Source organism: Acipenser ruthenus, chromosome 31 (genome assembly GCF_902713425.1).
Source record: "Acipenser ruthenus chromosome 31, fAciRut3.2 maternal haplotype, whole genome shotgun sequence".
Classification (NCBI taxonomy): domain Eukaryota; kingdom Metazoa; phylum Chordata; class Actinopteri; order Acipenseriformes; family Acipenseridae; genus Acipenser; species Acipenser ruthenus.
Genome location: NC_081219.1, coordinates 15018321 through 15034809, shown reverse-complemented (window position 1 = coordinate 15034809; position 16489 = coordinate 15018321). Strand labels below are relative to the sequence as shown.

At 45.5% G+C, this 16489-nt stretch overlaps 1 protein-coding gene across 1 annotated transcript in view; it reads left to right on the top strand.

The window, feature by feature from the left end:
* The first annotated feature begins 922 nt into the window (after positions 1 to 922).
* Positions 923 to 16489, top strand: part of LOC131702877 (protein Niban 2-like) — a 33550-nt gene continuing 17983 nt past the window's right edge. The window contains exon 1 of the mRNA XM_059005181.1: positions 923 to 1278. Within this exon, the coding sequence (XP_058861164.1) occupies positions 1224 to 1278 (55 nt within the window). The 5' untranslated portion in view covers positions 923 to 1223. The remainder of the gene's footprint in view (positions 1279 to 16489) is intronic.

The window sequence follows — 16489 nt, the reverse complement described above, 5'->3', positions numbered from 1 at the left end:
AAAACTAAACTAAACGATTTAAAGATAATCTACATTTATTCAGTTTGGGTGTCCTAAAGAAATCAACAAATCAATCAATCAAACCACAACGGTTCATTATAATAAATTGCAATACAGCAATGCACACGTTTGATGTAATGACAGCATTCGCCACATGGGGGCAGTGTTGCCCCTTTTCTCCGTTCTAGCTCCTCACACTAACCTGATAAGCAGAACCACTGGCGTGAGCAAAGCCAGCATGGCAATCTGTGAGCAGCGCTGTTTCTGGTGACTGTGGTCTGTGTCGGTCGTGTTTACAGCAAACACCTGGGACAGAAACAGGCTCGAGCCCTCATTCTCTTACCAGAGTCCTTATTGTGGCATCAGACCCATAAACACATTGGCCAGTATATATAACCCAAGAGTCGCACTCCAGAATGCTGATTGCTCAACATTGATTAAATAGAGTCCAGTGTTTATTACCGCACAGTACGGGACACAGCTTCTAAATGCAAGCCATCATTATACCTAATGAAAAGCATACACACATATCATTACCGTCCTTCTAATTACACAGCAATACAATAATCATACGGATTTTAGAATTAGTAGTGAATATTGTGTTGCTCTGTGTTGTTTTTTTCTGTGGCGGGTATGTATATTTTATTCATATTATAAGGATAGGGATATTGGGGGTCCTAGAAACACTGTATAATCAATCAAACACAGGCTGTTTCTCAATATAACCACACAGGGCTGTTAAACAATGTGGAATGCTTCTCAGTAAGAAAAACACACACACACATTTTTTGTCTTTAGTCGGGAAATTACTCAGCACGTTCTCTTGTGTTAGTTAAATCTTACGCTTAATTGTACTTTATTTTTTTTAAAAAAACAAAAAATTATTACAACTTAAAAATAAAAATAAATAAATAAATAATTCTGGCGCAGAGACGAACACGAAAAACCAGTCATGACTCAAATTGAGGGTGTGTCTTCAGCGGCTGCCGGAGATCTGGGCGCATAGCTGCAGACCGCAGTCGAGTAATCCACAGCAAAAAAAGTGACAGGCTTAGGTCGACCTCCCTTCGCTTGGGAAAATAACGCGCTGGTCTGTGAGACTCGGCAGAACAGAACTTTACTGACTTCGCATTTGAACTGCGCTGTTCTGCGGGTCTGGTTTCGGCTCCGGCGAGGGGGCGAGGAATTGAGTGGTTGGTTTGATTGAACTGCTGTTGGTCACCATGGGGGATGTTGTGTCAGCTCACCTGGACGAAAGTAAAAGGCAGTACATATCAGGTAAGCGGAGACTGAGTGCTACAGGAGTTACACAAGAAAAAGAACCGACGCTGATCCACTAACAGACACTAATCTCCAATAACATGTGTTGTGGAGCGTACGAGGGATCCAGCGTTAGTTTAGAGAGACCGTAAGTAAAGGCTTGGGCATTTTCATAAGTCCTTCAACAGACTCTACCCACGCCCTGTCTAATAAATAAACGGAGTTTTGTTGTGCTGGCTCGGTGTTTTATTAGTTACAGTAACCATGTCGTTGCCAGTTCTGTTTAGTTTACTAGATTACTCCAAGAACAAAGGCTGTTTTGACAGGCCGTCAGAAAGGCTGCTTACATGAAAGTGGATAATTGGGTGGTGCTTTTTGATATTGCTTGAGGTATACTTCAAAGAAACCCAGAGCCAATAATACACCACCTAAGTTTTGCACGATACTTTTAATAATGTTTATGTTAATAACGATTTGAGTACAGTAGTACACCGCGTGCTTTGTCTGGTTTTGTTCACCCAGCAGGATCATGTTATTATACTGTGCTGTAATCAAGTCCACCCAACAGGCTTCATCAAAACCGTATTAGGTCATTCGTTCGCTTTTGGAAAGGAACTGAAATGTGTGCTGTGTGTTGCATGTGAACCATTACATGGGCTGGGATGGGAGGAGTGGATTCAGTGAGCTTCTGCACCAGAACACAGTGGTGGACTTTGTTTATTTCCCAGCGTGTGTTGTAAACTTGTCTTCGAGGCAGCCAGCACGACGTGGAATGAGGGTGCGGTCCCGTTCTCACTGTCAGTAAGAAGCGGTTAAGTGGTTTCACAGTGTTTTAAAAAGAGGGCGGGGCCGGGCGCGGAGGGGGGGGGCCGGGCGCGGAGGGGCGGGGCCGGGGTTCCAAAGTACAATGTGCGCGCTGGTTTTCTGAAATGAGAAAGACAAATTCATGGTAATGTCACACAACATTTTTTTTTTTTTTTACAAGAAATGATTTAAAGACTATAGAACATGAAGTGAATTGAGAAAGATTGCTTTGTGAGCCACTGGTCTCTTCAGAGCGCTGCCGTGTGTGTGGAGGTGACTGGGTGGTGGAGTTTGGCACTGGCTCTGGTATGAAAATAGCTTTTCCCGGACTTGTAAGTTACAAAATGTGAAATGTATTAATGTTGAACTGGGGGCGGGATGCTGTGTGTGAAGGGATGGGGGTCTGGCTCCTTCCTGAGGACTAGCACTACGACCCCTCCTGTGGAAACTCTGGCCAACCCCCTGGTTAAATACCTCTGGTAATAGGGCAGCGTGCATGAGCAATGCACACCCCTCTCTCCCTCTCAGTTCATTAAATTTGAACATTGAACAAGAGCTGTCAAAGCTTGTTCTCTCTCTCTCTCTCTCTCTCTCTCTCTCCTCTCTCTCTCTCTCTCTCTCTCTCTCTCTCTCTCTCTCTCTCTCTCTCTCTCTCTCTCTCCAGTATCCCATGAAACTGACTCAGTGTAAGTACGTGCCACATTGCCCCCTAATTCTCTCATCTTTTTGCTACAGTGGGTTATTTACAGAATCCCCCGTCATCCAGACCCCAGTGGTTACACTCCATTAGTGCCGAGACAGGGAGGCGAGGGGTCTGCCAGATTGCACTTAATTATGGTGGGGTGGGAAACTTTTTTTTAGTTTTTAAAGTAAGAGATGGAATAGGAAGATTAACTTGCACAATAGCAATCTAAACCCTGGTGGCTGCTTTTGTTTTTCCTTCACCGATTCAATTTCCATTGCCTCGTAACGAACAGGCTTCCCAGGGGGCTGGTCTAAATAACTGCAGCTCTTGGCTGCTGACTAAGCAAAGGAATCTTCCATCACCCCTAGCAAGCAACCAAAGCAATCGCTGTGTCTCCTAATGATATAATGCAGTGATGGCAAGACTCTTGTGATTCCAGCAGCCAGGAATGGGAGCTGTAAGCTCATGTGTATGCTTGTTTTTCTTATGCCGTTAGTAGCTTTGATTTAATCAGGGCTCTTCATCAGTCTGTTTCTGTTACTGTGACGGTCTGGCCTCCCCTGTCCTGGATTCCTCCCAGTCCACTGGTGGTCATGCATGCTGCTTCTTTAAGCAAAGACAGATGGATGCCGTGTAATGTGCCGCCATAGGAATGCATGGAATGTATGAACAAACCCCAGCGTTTGTGCTCTAAACCAGGAGAGCCCCTGTTTCACAAGCCCCTGTTTCACAAGCTTCTTCCAAGAAGCCCCTGTTCTGAATGGAAGCAGGTAGAAGGTGCAGCTGCTCCCCCTGCACTCTGAGGAGGGTCCACTCTGATAGACCGGCTCTGTTCAGGCGGGCTGGGGCATGTGGAGTCTGAGCGCACTGCAGTTCCAGGGCTGAACACGGGCACTCTGTTACAGGGCAGGTCCCCACATGCCTCTGGGGAATGGGAGCTCAGCACCATCAAGGCAATAACTGCTAGCTGTGTCTCAAATGGATTAAAAAGAACAGCCCATGAATGAGGGGCTTTGAAGCTGGAGGCAGGGTAATAGTTTAGTGAGCATGCTTTTATATTCAATTTTATTTGATTGAATTTTGTGCATAGTGGCGTTTGATGAATGAATGTGGTTTTCGCTCGGCATGCAGCGCCACCCGGTGGTCAAATGTTGTAGTTGTACATTTTTTTGTTTTTACTTTGAGTAATCTCCTTGCTTTGTAATATTTCAGTGTTTTTTGGTGTGATATCACTGACATCCTCTGGAGATTAGACATGAAGAAAGGTCCAATTAGCCAGCAGTTGGCAGTTGTTGTGTGTGTGTGTGGATCATCCCAGCCTTGTAAAGCTGTCAGCCCTGAGAGATACGACAGGAACCAGGAGGTCAGGCTGTTCTCGGAGCAGATTCCTGACAGAGCTCTGGGGTGGATGAGCCATCGCAGGCAAGTCTAATCCCTGAGCCAAGAGGAGGAGGAAGAAATCTGCAGGGCAAATCCATTGATGAAACAAAACTAAAACAAACTATAAAAACCGCATTCTTCTCAACTGATTGTCGAACGGAGATAAAGCAAGTGCTGTCAAGTACTTTAATTAAAGGAGACTCACTGCTGGCTTGTTTGCGATGGCTGTGTCAGTTCTGTGAAGCAAGTGCAAAAGGAAAAGCAGGAGGTTTTTTGGAAGCTCCTGGTGGGTTATATTTCGCAATCTCTTTGCAATAAGCACCCGAGGTATTTCAAGTAAGCTCTTCCACAATGAGGTGAATTTGCCACTCCTGCAATGGCAAGGCAGGAGTACCTGCGGGGTCTTTCTAAAAACAAAGGCGTAGTGTGCGTTTGAAAAGCCAGTTCGGTTGAATAGCATGTTTGTGCCCAGGGAACCTGACCCCCCCCCCTCCTCCCCTTTCCCTCTCTTTCTCTGTACAAACCAGTTGATCAGTGTGCTGTTTTTCTCTTCATGCTGCACTGGTTTAGGCTTTCACTGGCTTTTCACTTGGGTGGCACAGTTCCAGCTTCCCCTGAGTTTGCGTACAGAGTAACTGCCTTGCACCATCTTTATCCTGGTGCGATGCCATTGGGCTGCCGGTTAGAGCTAAGGACTCGGAGCCACTGGCAGTCCTGGGTTCAAATCCCAGTTCATCCAGTTACTCACAGATCGGATCTTTATTCTCTACAAGCCTAGGGAAGCTTAAAGGTGAATTCCCTGCATGTCAGAAATCAGTGTCTAGGCTTTCAGTTTGTTTAGCACGTTTAGAAATTCTATGCTGGTTGTTGTTCTTTGTTCTTCGTTTTTGGGGGTGTTCGACGCTGGTGTAAAAGCCTCCCCTCGGTTCACCTGCACACACCTCTTTGCTTGATTCTAATAATTTTAAAGGAGTTTTGAAAGATTGAACTCCACTAAAGCTAATGATAGCATGTACTCTGCAACTTTTAAACTGATGCTGTGGGAAACGTTGGCTGATTGCGACCCTAGAAACTTCCCCCAGGACTCCCAGTTAATAACACAGTGTTGCTCTATCAAGCAAAACAATTACTCAGGAAAAAACAAACACAAAACAGCCCGATGGGAATCCAAAACGAGGTGGTGGATCTGTCAGCACAGGGTTTAGACGGAGGATTTGCTTAGAGTGATCTAGAATGGAAAACACCCATTTCACATCCTCCTCCCTCTAAACAGGGCTGTGTGTGTGTGTGTGGACTTGTGCGTGCGTGAGTGTGTGTCTGTGTGTTTCTGTTTTGTATCGTTCATACACCTCAGTGTCAGTGATTAGACGGGGTTTGAAGTTCTCCTAATCTGCAGTGTAACAGCAGTGAAGCGAGGAGTGGGAGGGGAGTACATGCCCTGGAGTGGGCTGGGAGTTGAGGGGGGGGGGGGGGGGTGGGCGAACTATCTGCTCCAGACTGCACAGCACTTCCCTTCTGCAGCCGTTAACCCATTTAGGACTGAACCGTTATCCCGCTGCGGAGTGAGACGTTACCTGTCCAGACACAGCCCGGATATGAAATGGAAAAACAAAACTGGGGCTACAGATCTAATAAAAGCAGGAATAACGATGTTGAACAAAAGGATCTCTAAAAACAACAGGCTGAATTATTTATGTGAAGCTTTACAATGTCAGCAGTTTGTTTTTCCATGTAGAAAATAAATCTGCATTTGGCCCAATGTGCCCCTTTTCAAAGAACTTCAGAAACGAAAGGTTTTAAACACGAGGAGGAAAGGCAAACTGAGAGTGAGGGCAAGAGGCTGGTGTTACAGAAGAGTCTGCAACAGTGGAAGCACAGCAAGGATAGTAAAGCATAAAGTGCGTGCAGCCAAGGATATCCAGGCATGGTACCAAACAGAGGTGGTACAGTGTGGTTTAAAAGCGCTGGTAAACGATGGTAACTGCACAGCCAATGCATTTATAAGCCTGGGAAAACTGCAAAGCTACTGTGTGAATTCACCTTTGTCAGTGAGTCTGTCAAAGCTGTGTGACAGCATTGCCAGTGTAAGCTTTGCATCTCTGACCCTGCGTATAAACTTCTCGCTGTTTCGTTTTTAAAGTGGCCTTTGTTGTAGCCTCCCTACTGTAAGATGTCAGTGACTGGGATCACTTCTCTCGCTGGCTGAGAGTGCTGACGGAGATGCTGGCAGTGCAGAGAGACGTGCAGACGTTGTATAATCTGGTCCCCCGGGGGTTGGAGAGTGATTGGGGGTCTGGGAGGCACACTCTGGAGCACAAGCGCAGTTTTGTAGCTCTTTGAAGACGCAGGTGCAGATGTCTATCTTTTCATGATTGTTTAGGGGCTGTGAAGGCAGACAGGACAGGACAGCACACCTCAGGGCACAAGTGTGCCACATTGAGACCCACCTTGAGATCACCTGGACACACTACAGTACTCGTATTTATCTTGCTCTTAATTGTATTAATACTTGTATTGTGATTCTTGAAATGTATTTTTGTTTATGACTGAAAGTCGCCCTGGATAAGGGCGTCTGCTAAGAAATTAATAATAATTGTAATACAGTGTCTACCATCTACTAGCAGTGCTGGGTGGAGAGGAGGCAGCTGACAGCAAACCATGCCAAACTGTATCTCCAGGCTGATTTGCATTTAGTGCATCGTTAAAAACAAGGTTTGCATCCATTTTAAAGATGGCGAAGAATCATTTGAACATTTGAGCGAAATTGCCCAGAAGCAATCAACAGCCATTACATGTTTAGAAAACTTAGTGGTGGGGATAAAAAAATATATACATTTAAATGAAATACATTAAAAAGGGCTGGGGTAAAATGATTTGGGTTCAGATCCAAAGGGACTGGAAGGGAGCTGGAGGAGCGAAGGGGTGAAGGATGCAACTTACAAGGGTATAAAAATGCCCATTCCTGGACACGGTCAATGCAGAGCTGGGGTTTTGCAGATGGAAGTGAGCGAGACCCAGCTTGCAGTCAGATCGCTGGCACACACACACACACAGGCTTTGTTATTCCGGAGTGCTACCTTCACAGGGATTCAAAACCTCGAACGAGAAAGATGAACCTCTCCCGCAGCCCGATTGGAGATTTCCAGAGCATTGGAATACAGAAAACAAGTCGTTTCCAAGGGAAGTAGGGCTGCTGTGGTTTGATCGTATTCCAACTTGCAAAGTGAAGCAGTTAGTCACTCGAAATCTGAATCACACACATTATTTCACATTTTCAACCCCCCCTCCCCCATCAAAGGGAGGGGGTGTTTAGGGGAAGTTCATAACCACTCCCTAAAACACCTGAGTCTAACTTATTAAAACAAGAGAGTGCAATGCCATTACTGGACCTTCTGCGTATTCGTGGAGTTCGGTGTGTCTGTTACAAAGTTGCTATAGACTCCTCCTCTCAGTCAGCTGCCAGTGTTTTAAACGCTGTCTGTCATTACAGCATGTTTCATGCAACGCCCTCATTAACTACTCCAAATGATTAGTCATGACCGTTCACTCGAATCCCGATGGCAAAACCCGACATTGGGAAGGTAAAAACGCTGGCGTTGTGCATGTAGAAAAAATAAATCATTTAGCTGCCTGTTCAAACTGTTTATTACCTGGTTCTGGTCCATGGCTGCAGCCCATCTCATTACAAATATCACAATAGATCTTATTAACTAATTACCAATCCTAAGCCATTCATACAAAATACATCCCTTTAATTCAACACAGACAGACAGGCACTTATTGTAAAGTGTGACCAAATATTCCAAGTGGCGGCTTCACCTCTAGCAATGGGTGAAGGTATTAGATTGTATTAAGATGTAAAATCGGTACTTCATCAGCGTACTATATATAGGTGTTTGTATAGCAAGCACAACAGTATTATTATATATACCAAGTGTTTAAAATTTGTGTCTGTTTTTTTTAAAAAACATTTTAGTGATTCTCTGCTTGGGTAGTCAGAGACACAGCAGACACACCCAGCAAAGCCAGGTGAGGAGAGACGGAGGGAGGGAGAGACGGACGGACGGAGGGAGGGAGAGACGGAGGGAGGGAGGGAGGTGTTTGCTTAAAGGCTGTGTTTTGTTGGCCCCCATTTAGAGTGAGATGTTGCTTGTCGAGAATACTGTAATTTTCAAGCTCAGCGAGTCAATTTAATAAGCCAGACTAAAGGAGCACCTCCATAAACCATCATTTCCCCACTGCTCCCATATTAAGAGATTTAGATGCCCACGCTAGGACTTCACAATGAGAGGGAGAACCGCCCTCCTTTGTTCAAGCCCTGTAATCCAGCTGAACAGCATGTAAGGGAAACATCAGGGTGTGAAGTAAAAGGAAATTGTTCTGTAGAATGGTACAGCGTTGTGATTTAATTCTTAGGACGATACTTCAGGACACTGTGTAACTGTGCTGCGTACTTGAACAAAAACACTTAAGGCCTAATTAATGGCTGGTGAGTGCAGTTAAAGAGAGCTGAGCAAGGTTTTTAAATCTGCCCCCAACCCCTCCTGTTTTAAAGATATTTAGCTGCTTTGTTGTTTTTTTTACTCATTTATTTCAGGATTCTTCAGGTGATTGGTCGGGTGCATGATTGCAGCTTGACCATTTAGAGCCAGTCTGAGCTGCAGCACAGGAAGCCTCATTGAAGCAGCTGCATGTTTTGAGTGGGACTTGGTGCTCCAGCCTTGTGGTTCCCAGCTGCAGTGCTTAGGTTTCCTTTACTGGGCGTGAACGATTCACCATGCTCTTACTTTTATGACAGTGTGTGAGTTTTAATAATCACCCCGTGTGAGTTTTAAACAGAGGGCCATGTCTTCAAAGTGTTTCCTCCGGTCTGCAGTGCACGTTTTGAAGTAGCAGTTGCATGCCTGTTTGGTTGAGTTTCCAGGGGGTGAGGGAACTGACCTTGTAGCTGAAGGAATGTAAATAAAACACCTGCTTCCTGATAAATCTAAAGGGCATGTAATACAACGCTGTTGAAAAATGAGCTAACAAGGATCTCCATTTTACTGTAAAACTGTTACTGCCAAACATTGGAGAACTAACAGGGAAACAGTGCAGAAGCCTCATGAATGTTCAGGGCCAGTTTGAAAGTGAAGCCTCAGGCTGTCTATCGGGCACCTCGGAGACCAGCTTTGTACCTGTGCCAGGCTGAAGCCAGTCAGTCACTCTGAAAACTGACTGCATTTGCATTGTTCCTCACAATAAAACTAAACCACAGTGGTTTCCTTACAGGGTAAAAGGCAGAACAGCATTGGCTTTTTGTATCCCATCTCCAGCGGGATTGCACAGCGAAGAGTGTGATTCTGCAGACACAGACACACAGACACACACACACACACAGACACGGTCATGATCTCTCTTTCTTTCTCTGTTTCACAACCTTCTGCCTCTCTCGTTCTCTGTTCCCCCCCTCCACTCTCCTCTCCACACAGCCCTGGTTTGCTGGCCCGTAGCTGCCCTGCAGTGTTGCTCTCAGAGTGTGATTGATGGTGGCTGCTGGAGTCAGCCTCCTGCATTCCTCCCCTGGCTGGGACAGGAACCCTGCGCTCTGTTTGCAATCAGCACACAGGAACGTCTGTGACGGCTTGGAGCTGCTCACCTCTGAGCATGACCCAGTCCAGGGGAGCTTGCCCCAGCTCTCCCACAGGAACAAACAAGACACAGTGGAGTGTCATCGGGGTGCAGTTTAGCAGCAATACTGCTAGGGATGTGCAAAAAAAAAACAACCGACAAATAAAACAAAGCTTTTATTTCCTGGCCAATGTATGTGGTCCTGCTAGCAACATTTGATGCACATTCAATTCCAAATCCGTTTTTTTATTTCTGATCTCTTTGTAATCGTCACAAAGGAGTGTCCACTGAGTCGCATCAGAATGCGTTTTCCTTTAATATCGGTGATGAGGAACAATGTGACAGAAGAGTTCTGTCCAGGCACATCTGACCAGGTTGCTTTATAGTACGGGATTGCCAGCGTTCCGTCCTGCTGGTTCCGTTATCAGGCTTGCCAGGAAGCAGCTTGTCGACAGGCACCTTGACATCTGGTCTGAAACATGTGGAGTTGTAAAGGGTCCGGATGTTCGCAATGTGTTTTATGGCAGCAATGGTTTTGTGTATGCATCTTTTGTTTTATTATATTGCTAGTTTTTTTTACATATACAATTGCAGTGAGTTCAGCGATCATGAAAAGTTGTTCATTCGGCTGCTTTCTCTGTCTAGTTTGAATTAGCTGTGCATCTACACGTTGGACACGGCGCAGGCAGGCACAGCTGGACTGTGTCTGCTTTTCCTAACTTGTTATTTCGTGTGCATTGCACACAGTTGCGCACAGTAGCCAGATACTAAAATGATGGAGTTTAGCATTGTACGCTGTGCCGCTGGGTGGCTGAAGCATTTGAATTGAATGTTTTGTGTGTTGGATTTATGACGAACGTATTCAAAATGAATGGGTGTCGTTCCTGTGAGAACGCCGGACGCTCTGTAATAAGACTATGATTGAAACAGGCTGTAATTCTAGCACAGCTGTAATGATTATGATCATGGGCATTCTCACTAGGCAGGTGTCCTCACCACTGTGTACCATCCAGTTCTGTAAAAATAGTAACTCTTCAATTTGAAATACAGACCCAGTGAGAGGAAGAAACACTTTTCACACCGATGTCTCCTTCCACGTACCTTGTAAACAATGTTGTGCTGCTTGAATTTCATTTATTTTACATGACCCAAGTTACCAGCCTTGCTTACAGTAGTACACGGTGGCTCTAGGTGTTTGGCTTGTTTTCACTATAAGAAAACTCAAGTCAAGTAGACAATTGTTTCGGCCGGTACACTAACTAGACAAAACGTCTGTATGACTTCCAGTGTAAATGACCCGCAGTCTATTACTGTAAGCAAGGCTGAAATTCTGGGTGGTTTACGAATGCGTGTTCCTGCTATAACCCAGGATGATGCCTGATGCCAAGTTTCAAAATATATATTTTTTTAGATGAAGAAATGTAAATAATATAATGGATTTGTGGAGTTTGCGTGTTTTGTTTTTAATTATAAAAACATCTCCATATGTTTTTGGTTTAAGTCTGATGTACACTATTGCTATTGGAATAATTATCTCTTGCTCAACACAGGGGGGTGGGGGGGGGGGGGGGGGGTTAAATCTGATGTGGTTTAAACTGAAACCTCCTTATCTGATCTGGGCAGGGAGAACTGGTAACATACCTTCCTACCACGAGACTTCACTTCCTGCATTCCAACGAGGCAGCTCCTCAAAGACCAGGTCCGGCTTTCTTAAAAAATTTACTAGGTGGTAGTAGAAGCGGTCCTCCCTGCACAGCCAAGCGAGGACTTTCAGTTTGGCACTGTCCCGGGCTCAAAGGACAGCAGCTTGAGCTGAAGCAGTTAGTAGGAGCTGACCTCCGCGGATAGGAGCTGACCTCCGCGGATAGGAGCTGACACCCCCCCACCATCCCCAGTACTGGTGTTTTGAAACAAGGCCCTCAAGAAATGTCTTTTATCATTGTACTCTTCAAAGGAAGAGCCCTGTAATCATGGGGTCCTTGCTCATTAGATAGACAGTGCTGGTTTGGCGTGCCTGTATCTAATCTTGATCTAAAAAGACTGTGTTTTTACTGCCTGTTCCACCTGCTGTTTATCTGGGATCTGATTCCTGTACTAGTTCATAAGATACTGCCTGTCTCTGAATCTCCGCCCCACACACACACCTCTCTCATCTCCTTGTTCTCCCTGCATGCAAAGAGCCTGTCTCTGTGTGAGATAATGATAGAGATGTAGTCATCATAAACCTTCAGGTTATTCATGACCCTCAATGACTTAATTAGCCTCTAATTCTCAGCTTGTTCTTGAAATGACGTAACTGGATCATGAGCTCATTCTCTCATTTCATGCTATATCCGCTGGATCTTGGGGATGGAGTTTGATCATTGTGTGACACTTGGCTTATTGTCTTCTATTCTTCTATTAATTTGGTTTTGTGGGGAAGTTTCTGATCATTTGCTACTTAGACGTGACACGTCTCTTCCCTTTTACCATTCAAACCAGTGCTTGAAATGGTAACCAGTGTTCTTCACTGCACACATTGGGGTGCTGCCCAGTTCCATGCATCTGGGATTAGCGACCGCTCTACTCATTTTCAGTGCATGTTGTTGTTGTTTTTTTTTCATGTGGGTGTTGTTGAGAGTATTCCAGCCTGCATTTCCTCACCACCACCACTGTCAGCTTGGGGTCTTGTGGTGTGGACATGGTTTCGCTGTAGGCTTGGGGTCATGTGGTGTGGAGATGGTTTCACTGTAGGCTTGGGGTCATGTGCTGTGGAGATGGTTTCACTGTAGGCTTGGGGTCATGTGCTGTGGAGATGGTTTCACTGTAGGCTTGGGGTCATGTGCTGTGGAGATGGTTTCACTGTAGGCTTGGGGTCATGTGCTGTGGAGATGGTTTCACTGTAGGCTTGGGGTCTTGTGGTGTGGAGATGGTTTCACTGTAGGCTTGGGGTCATGTGCTGTGGAGATGGTTTCACTGTAAGCTTGGGACCATGTGCTGTGGAGATGGTTTCACTGTAAGCTTGGGACCTTGTGCTGTGGAGATGGATTCACTGTAGGCTTGGGGTCATGTGGTGTGGAGATGGTTTCACTGTAAGCTTGGGGTCATGTGGTGTGGAGATGGTTTCACTGTAGGCTTGGGGTCATGTGCTGTGGAGATGGTTTCACTGTAGGCTTGGGGTCATGTGCTGTGGAGATGGTTTCACTGTAGGCTTGGGGTCATGTGCTGTGGAGATGGTTTCACTGTAGGCTTGGGGTCATGTGCTGTGGAGATGGTTTCACTGTAGGCTTGGGGTCATGTGCTGTGGAGATGGTTTCACTGTAAGCTTGGGGTCATGTGGTGTGGAGATGGTTTCACTGTAGGCTTGGGGTCATGTGCTGTGGAGATGGTTTCACTGTAGGCTTGGGACCATGTGGTGTGGTTGGGTTTACTGTAGGCTCAGGGTCATGTGCTGTGGAGATGGTGACTCTCTTTCTGGAATGTATTTTATTGCCTTGTGATGAAAAGCGAATAGCAACTTCCGCTGCAATAACAAGCATTCAGTCCGCGGCCAATTAAACTGGGAAGCGGAATATGGCAGCCAGGCAGAGAGAGGTTGGGGGGGGGGGGGGGGGGAGGGGGCTGCAGTTCAGCCCAGCCGACAGAATCCTGGAACTGATCCAACATCAACTGAGACAAAGAGAACAGTCACCAGCATGGCCAGGGCGAGAGGCTAGTCTGGTTCACTAAGTTTAAACATCCTTTACATAATAATAATAATAATAATATTTGTTTATTTAGCAGACGTCTTTATCCAAGGCGACTTACAGAGACTAGGGTGTGTGAACTATGCATCAACTGCAGAGTCACTTACAACAACGTCTCACCCGAAAGACGGAGCACAAGGAGGTTAAGTGACTTGCTCAGGGTCACACAATGAGCTGGGATTTGAACCGGGGACCTCCTGGTTACAAGCCCTTTTCTTTAACCACCGGACCACACAACCTTCTTTTATAGAATACAGAATCTGCTTCTATTTTCAAGATATTTATGTTAATTCAGCATTTCTTTTGATTCTTACTGAAGTTACCCAACCAGTTGTATCCAGAAAGGCATCGACAGCATGGCTAGGTAACCCATTCCATCCCCTCCCCACTCTCTGTGTGAAGAAGAGTCTCCTTCAACAACATGACTAGGTAACCAATTCCATCCCCTCCCCACTCTCTGTGTGAAGAAGAGTCTCCTTCAACAACATGACTAGGTAACCCATTCCATCCCCTCCCCACTCTCTGTGTGAAGAAGAGTCTCCTTCAACAACATGACTAGGTAACCCATTCCATCCCCTCCCCACTCTCTGTGTGAAGAAGAGTCTCCTTCAACAACATGACTAGGTAACCCATTCCATCCCCTCCCCACTCTCTGTGTGAAGAAGAGTCTCCTTCAACAACATGACTAGGTAACCCATTCCATCCCCTCCCCACTCTCTGTGTGACGAAGAGTCTCCTTCAACAACATGACTAGGTAACCCATTCCATCCCCTCCCCACTCTCTGTGTGAAGAAGAGTCTCCTTCAACAACATGACTAGGTAACCCATTCCATCCCCTCCCCACTCTCTGTGTGAAGAAGAGTCTCCTTCAACAACATGACTAGGTAACCCATTCCATCCCCTCCCGACTCTCTGTGTGAAGAAGAGTCTCCTTCTGTTCTGCGTTTTGAAGTATCGGTCAGCTCCTGGAAAGGTTTTGAAGACGGAGATTCCTGCGCTGGCTGAAACACTAGCTGGTCTCTGAGACGGGGCTCCCTTCAGAACAGCTGTCTTGAGAGTGGATAAGAATGATGAAAGGCTCCGAGTCACTGTGCAAACAGTGATGGTCACCATGGCGATTAGCAGGTCTTTCCTGCCTGTGCGGTGCTTTTTTCCTCGAGGGCTGCGTTTCTGTTCATTAGTATTCTGCTCACACCTTTCAGGGAAACCCTCCTTTCATTGATAATTCCAGTGTGTGGAAACGCTGGGGAGCGAGCGGGTGTTCTCATGACCCTGCTGCTGCTGCTGCTGCTGCATCGCGGTGGAAAAGTCAAAGTTACATTTTTGTGATTTTCTTTTTTTTTTTCATCAACAAAATAAGTGGTTTTCAGGTTTGACAACTAACCACAACAACAGGAAGCGAGCCATTGGGCTACAATCTCAGAGCTGTGCACTCCAAATCGTCACTAGCGCACGTTATTTCCTGAAAGGAATAAAAATAAAGAAAAACGACTCCAGACTTCTTCCAGTGAAAGTTGTTGGTTTAATATGGAGTTGTTTATTTATGATGAACTTGATTGGTTGTGCTTTTCCCTTTTCTGAAAGTCCGCATTGACATCATTCTCTCAAAACTGTTTTAGTATTGGAGCTCATTTCTGTTGTCTTCCGCATGCAGCAGTATGTAAATAGTCAATACAAGTGCTACAAGCACTTTAGATTACAGAGCGTACATCGCTGTGTAATAGCATGGTAATAACTGGGTAATGAGCAATCGCTCATTCTCTTACATGGTGGCTTCAGCACTGGTGCAGTGAGTGTAATTACATGGAAACACTCTGCACTATATTACTATGTTGTTTCAGTCACTGACACAGTAAACACTGGATATTATTCATTACAAACGAAGGTCAAGCAGTAGTTGAACGGATGTTGATACTGAATATAACAGATGCACAGACCGCTCTGCTTGTGTCTTGGGAGTCTGTCCAGCTCCCTACAACTTTAATGCTGCGGTTCGGTAATATGCAGTATATGTTGTTTTTCTTTTCCAAAATGATTTTTCCAGTATCCTCAGTGCAGAATGTGGGCCAGATCGACCCAGGCTTTTTTGTTGCAGTTCAGTGATTACACCAGTTCCAATGCCTGCATTCACAGGTAACACACAGACACAGAGCACTGTTTACTGTACGAGATCCAACCTTGATTGAATGTTACAGCTAATAATTCTAATGAAAAGGCTGCTTTCTGAAAAGTAAAGCGTGGCTGTTTTCGGGCTTGACCAGCTCTTGCTGAATAGCAAACCCTCACTTCAGTCTTAATTAAATACTTCATACTTGATGCCTGTCACCCTAGCTACAGCGATGCTGAACTACATATTACAAATGGGCTTGAAAATATGCTTGAAAATGCACTGCAGAGTGCACTGGAAAGCACTGCAGACTGGGAATTCTTATTTTACCAGTTGGCATCAATACCTGGCCTGAAATGACCCTGGAGTAACCCAGCTTCAGAAGCGAATGCTGTGCTCCTGTCTGCATGCTGCCTGGGAGAGAATTCCTTTTGGAATCCCAGACAGTTTCCTGTAGGAAAACACAGCTGCTTTGTATTAAAAGCACAGGCAGCGATTTGACAGCGGCCGGTTGGGTAATTATTCTCAGAATACCTTCTTACAGAGCCGCCACGATGGCTATAAATAACAGGGCTGGCAGTCCCAGCCTGCTCTCTCAGCTGTGTTTATGAAATGGGAAGGTGGGAAGTGGAGTTACAGAGATGCTGTGTGTGCGCGTGCGTGCTTATGTGTGTGCGAGTCAGAACTGACAATTGAAAACTCCACTGTTAATTTCATTCACATGTGGTATCATAAGTCAGCAGTGACTCATTGAATCAATCAAATTCTGTTCCACTCCCCAGTTTAACAGGTATAATTAAGGGATTAAGTGCTTTTAGGACCGGGTGAAATGGTTCAGTCAGGTCAATATAATAAGGAATGCTGGTACAAAGACCTGGCCTGGAGGAGCCTGGGTTGCCAGCTCTTGCAGTAGATGTT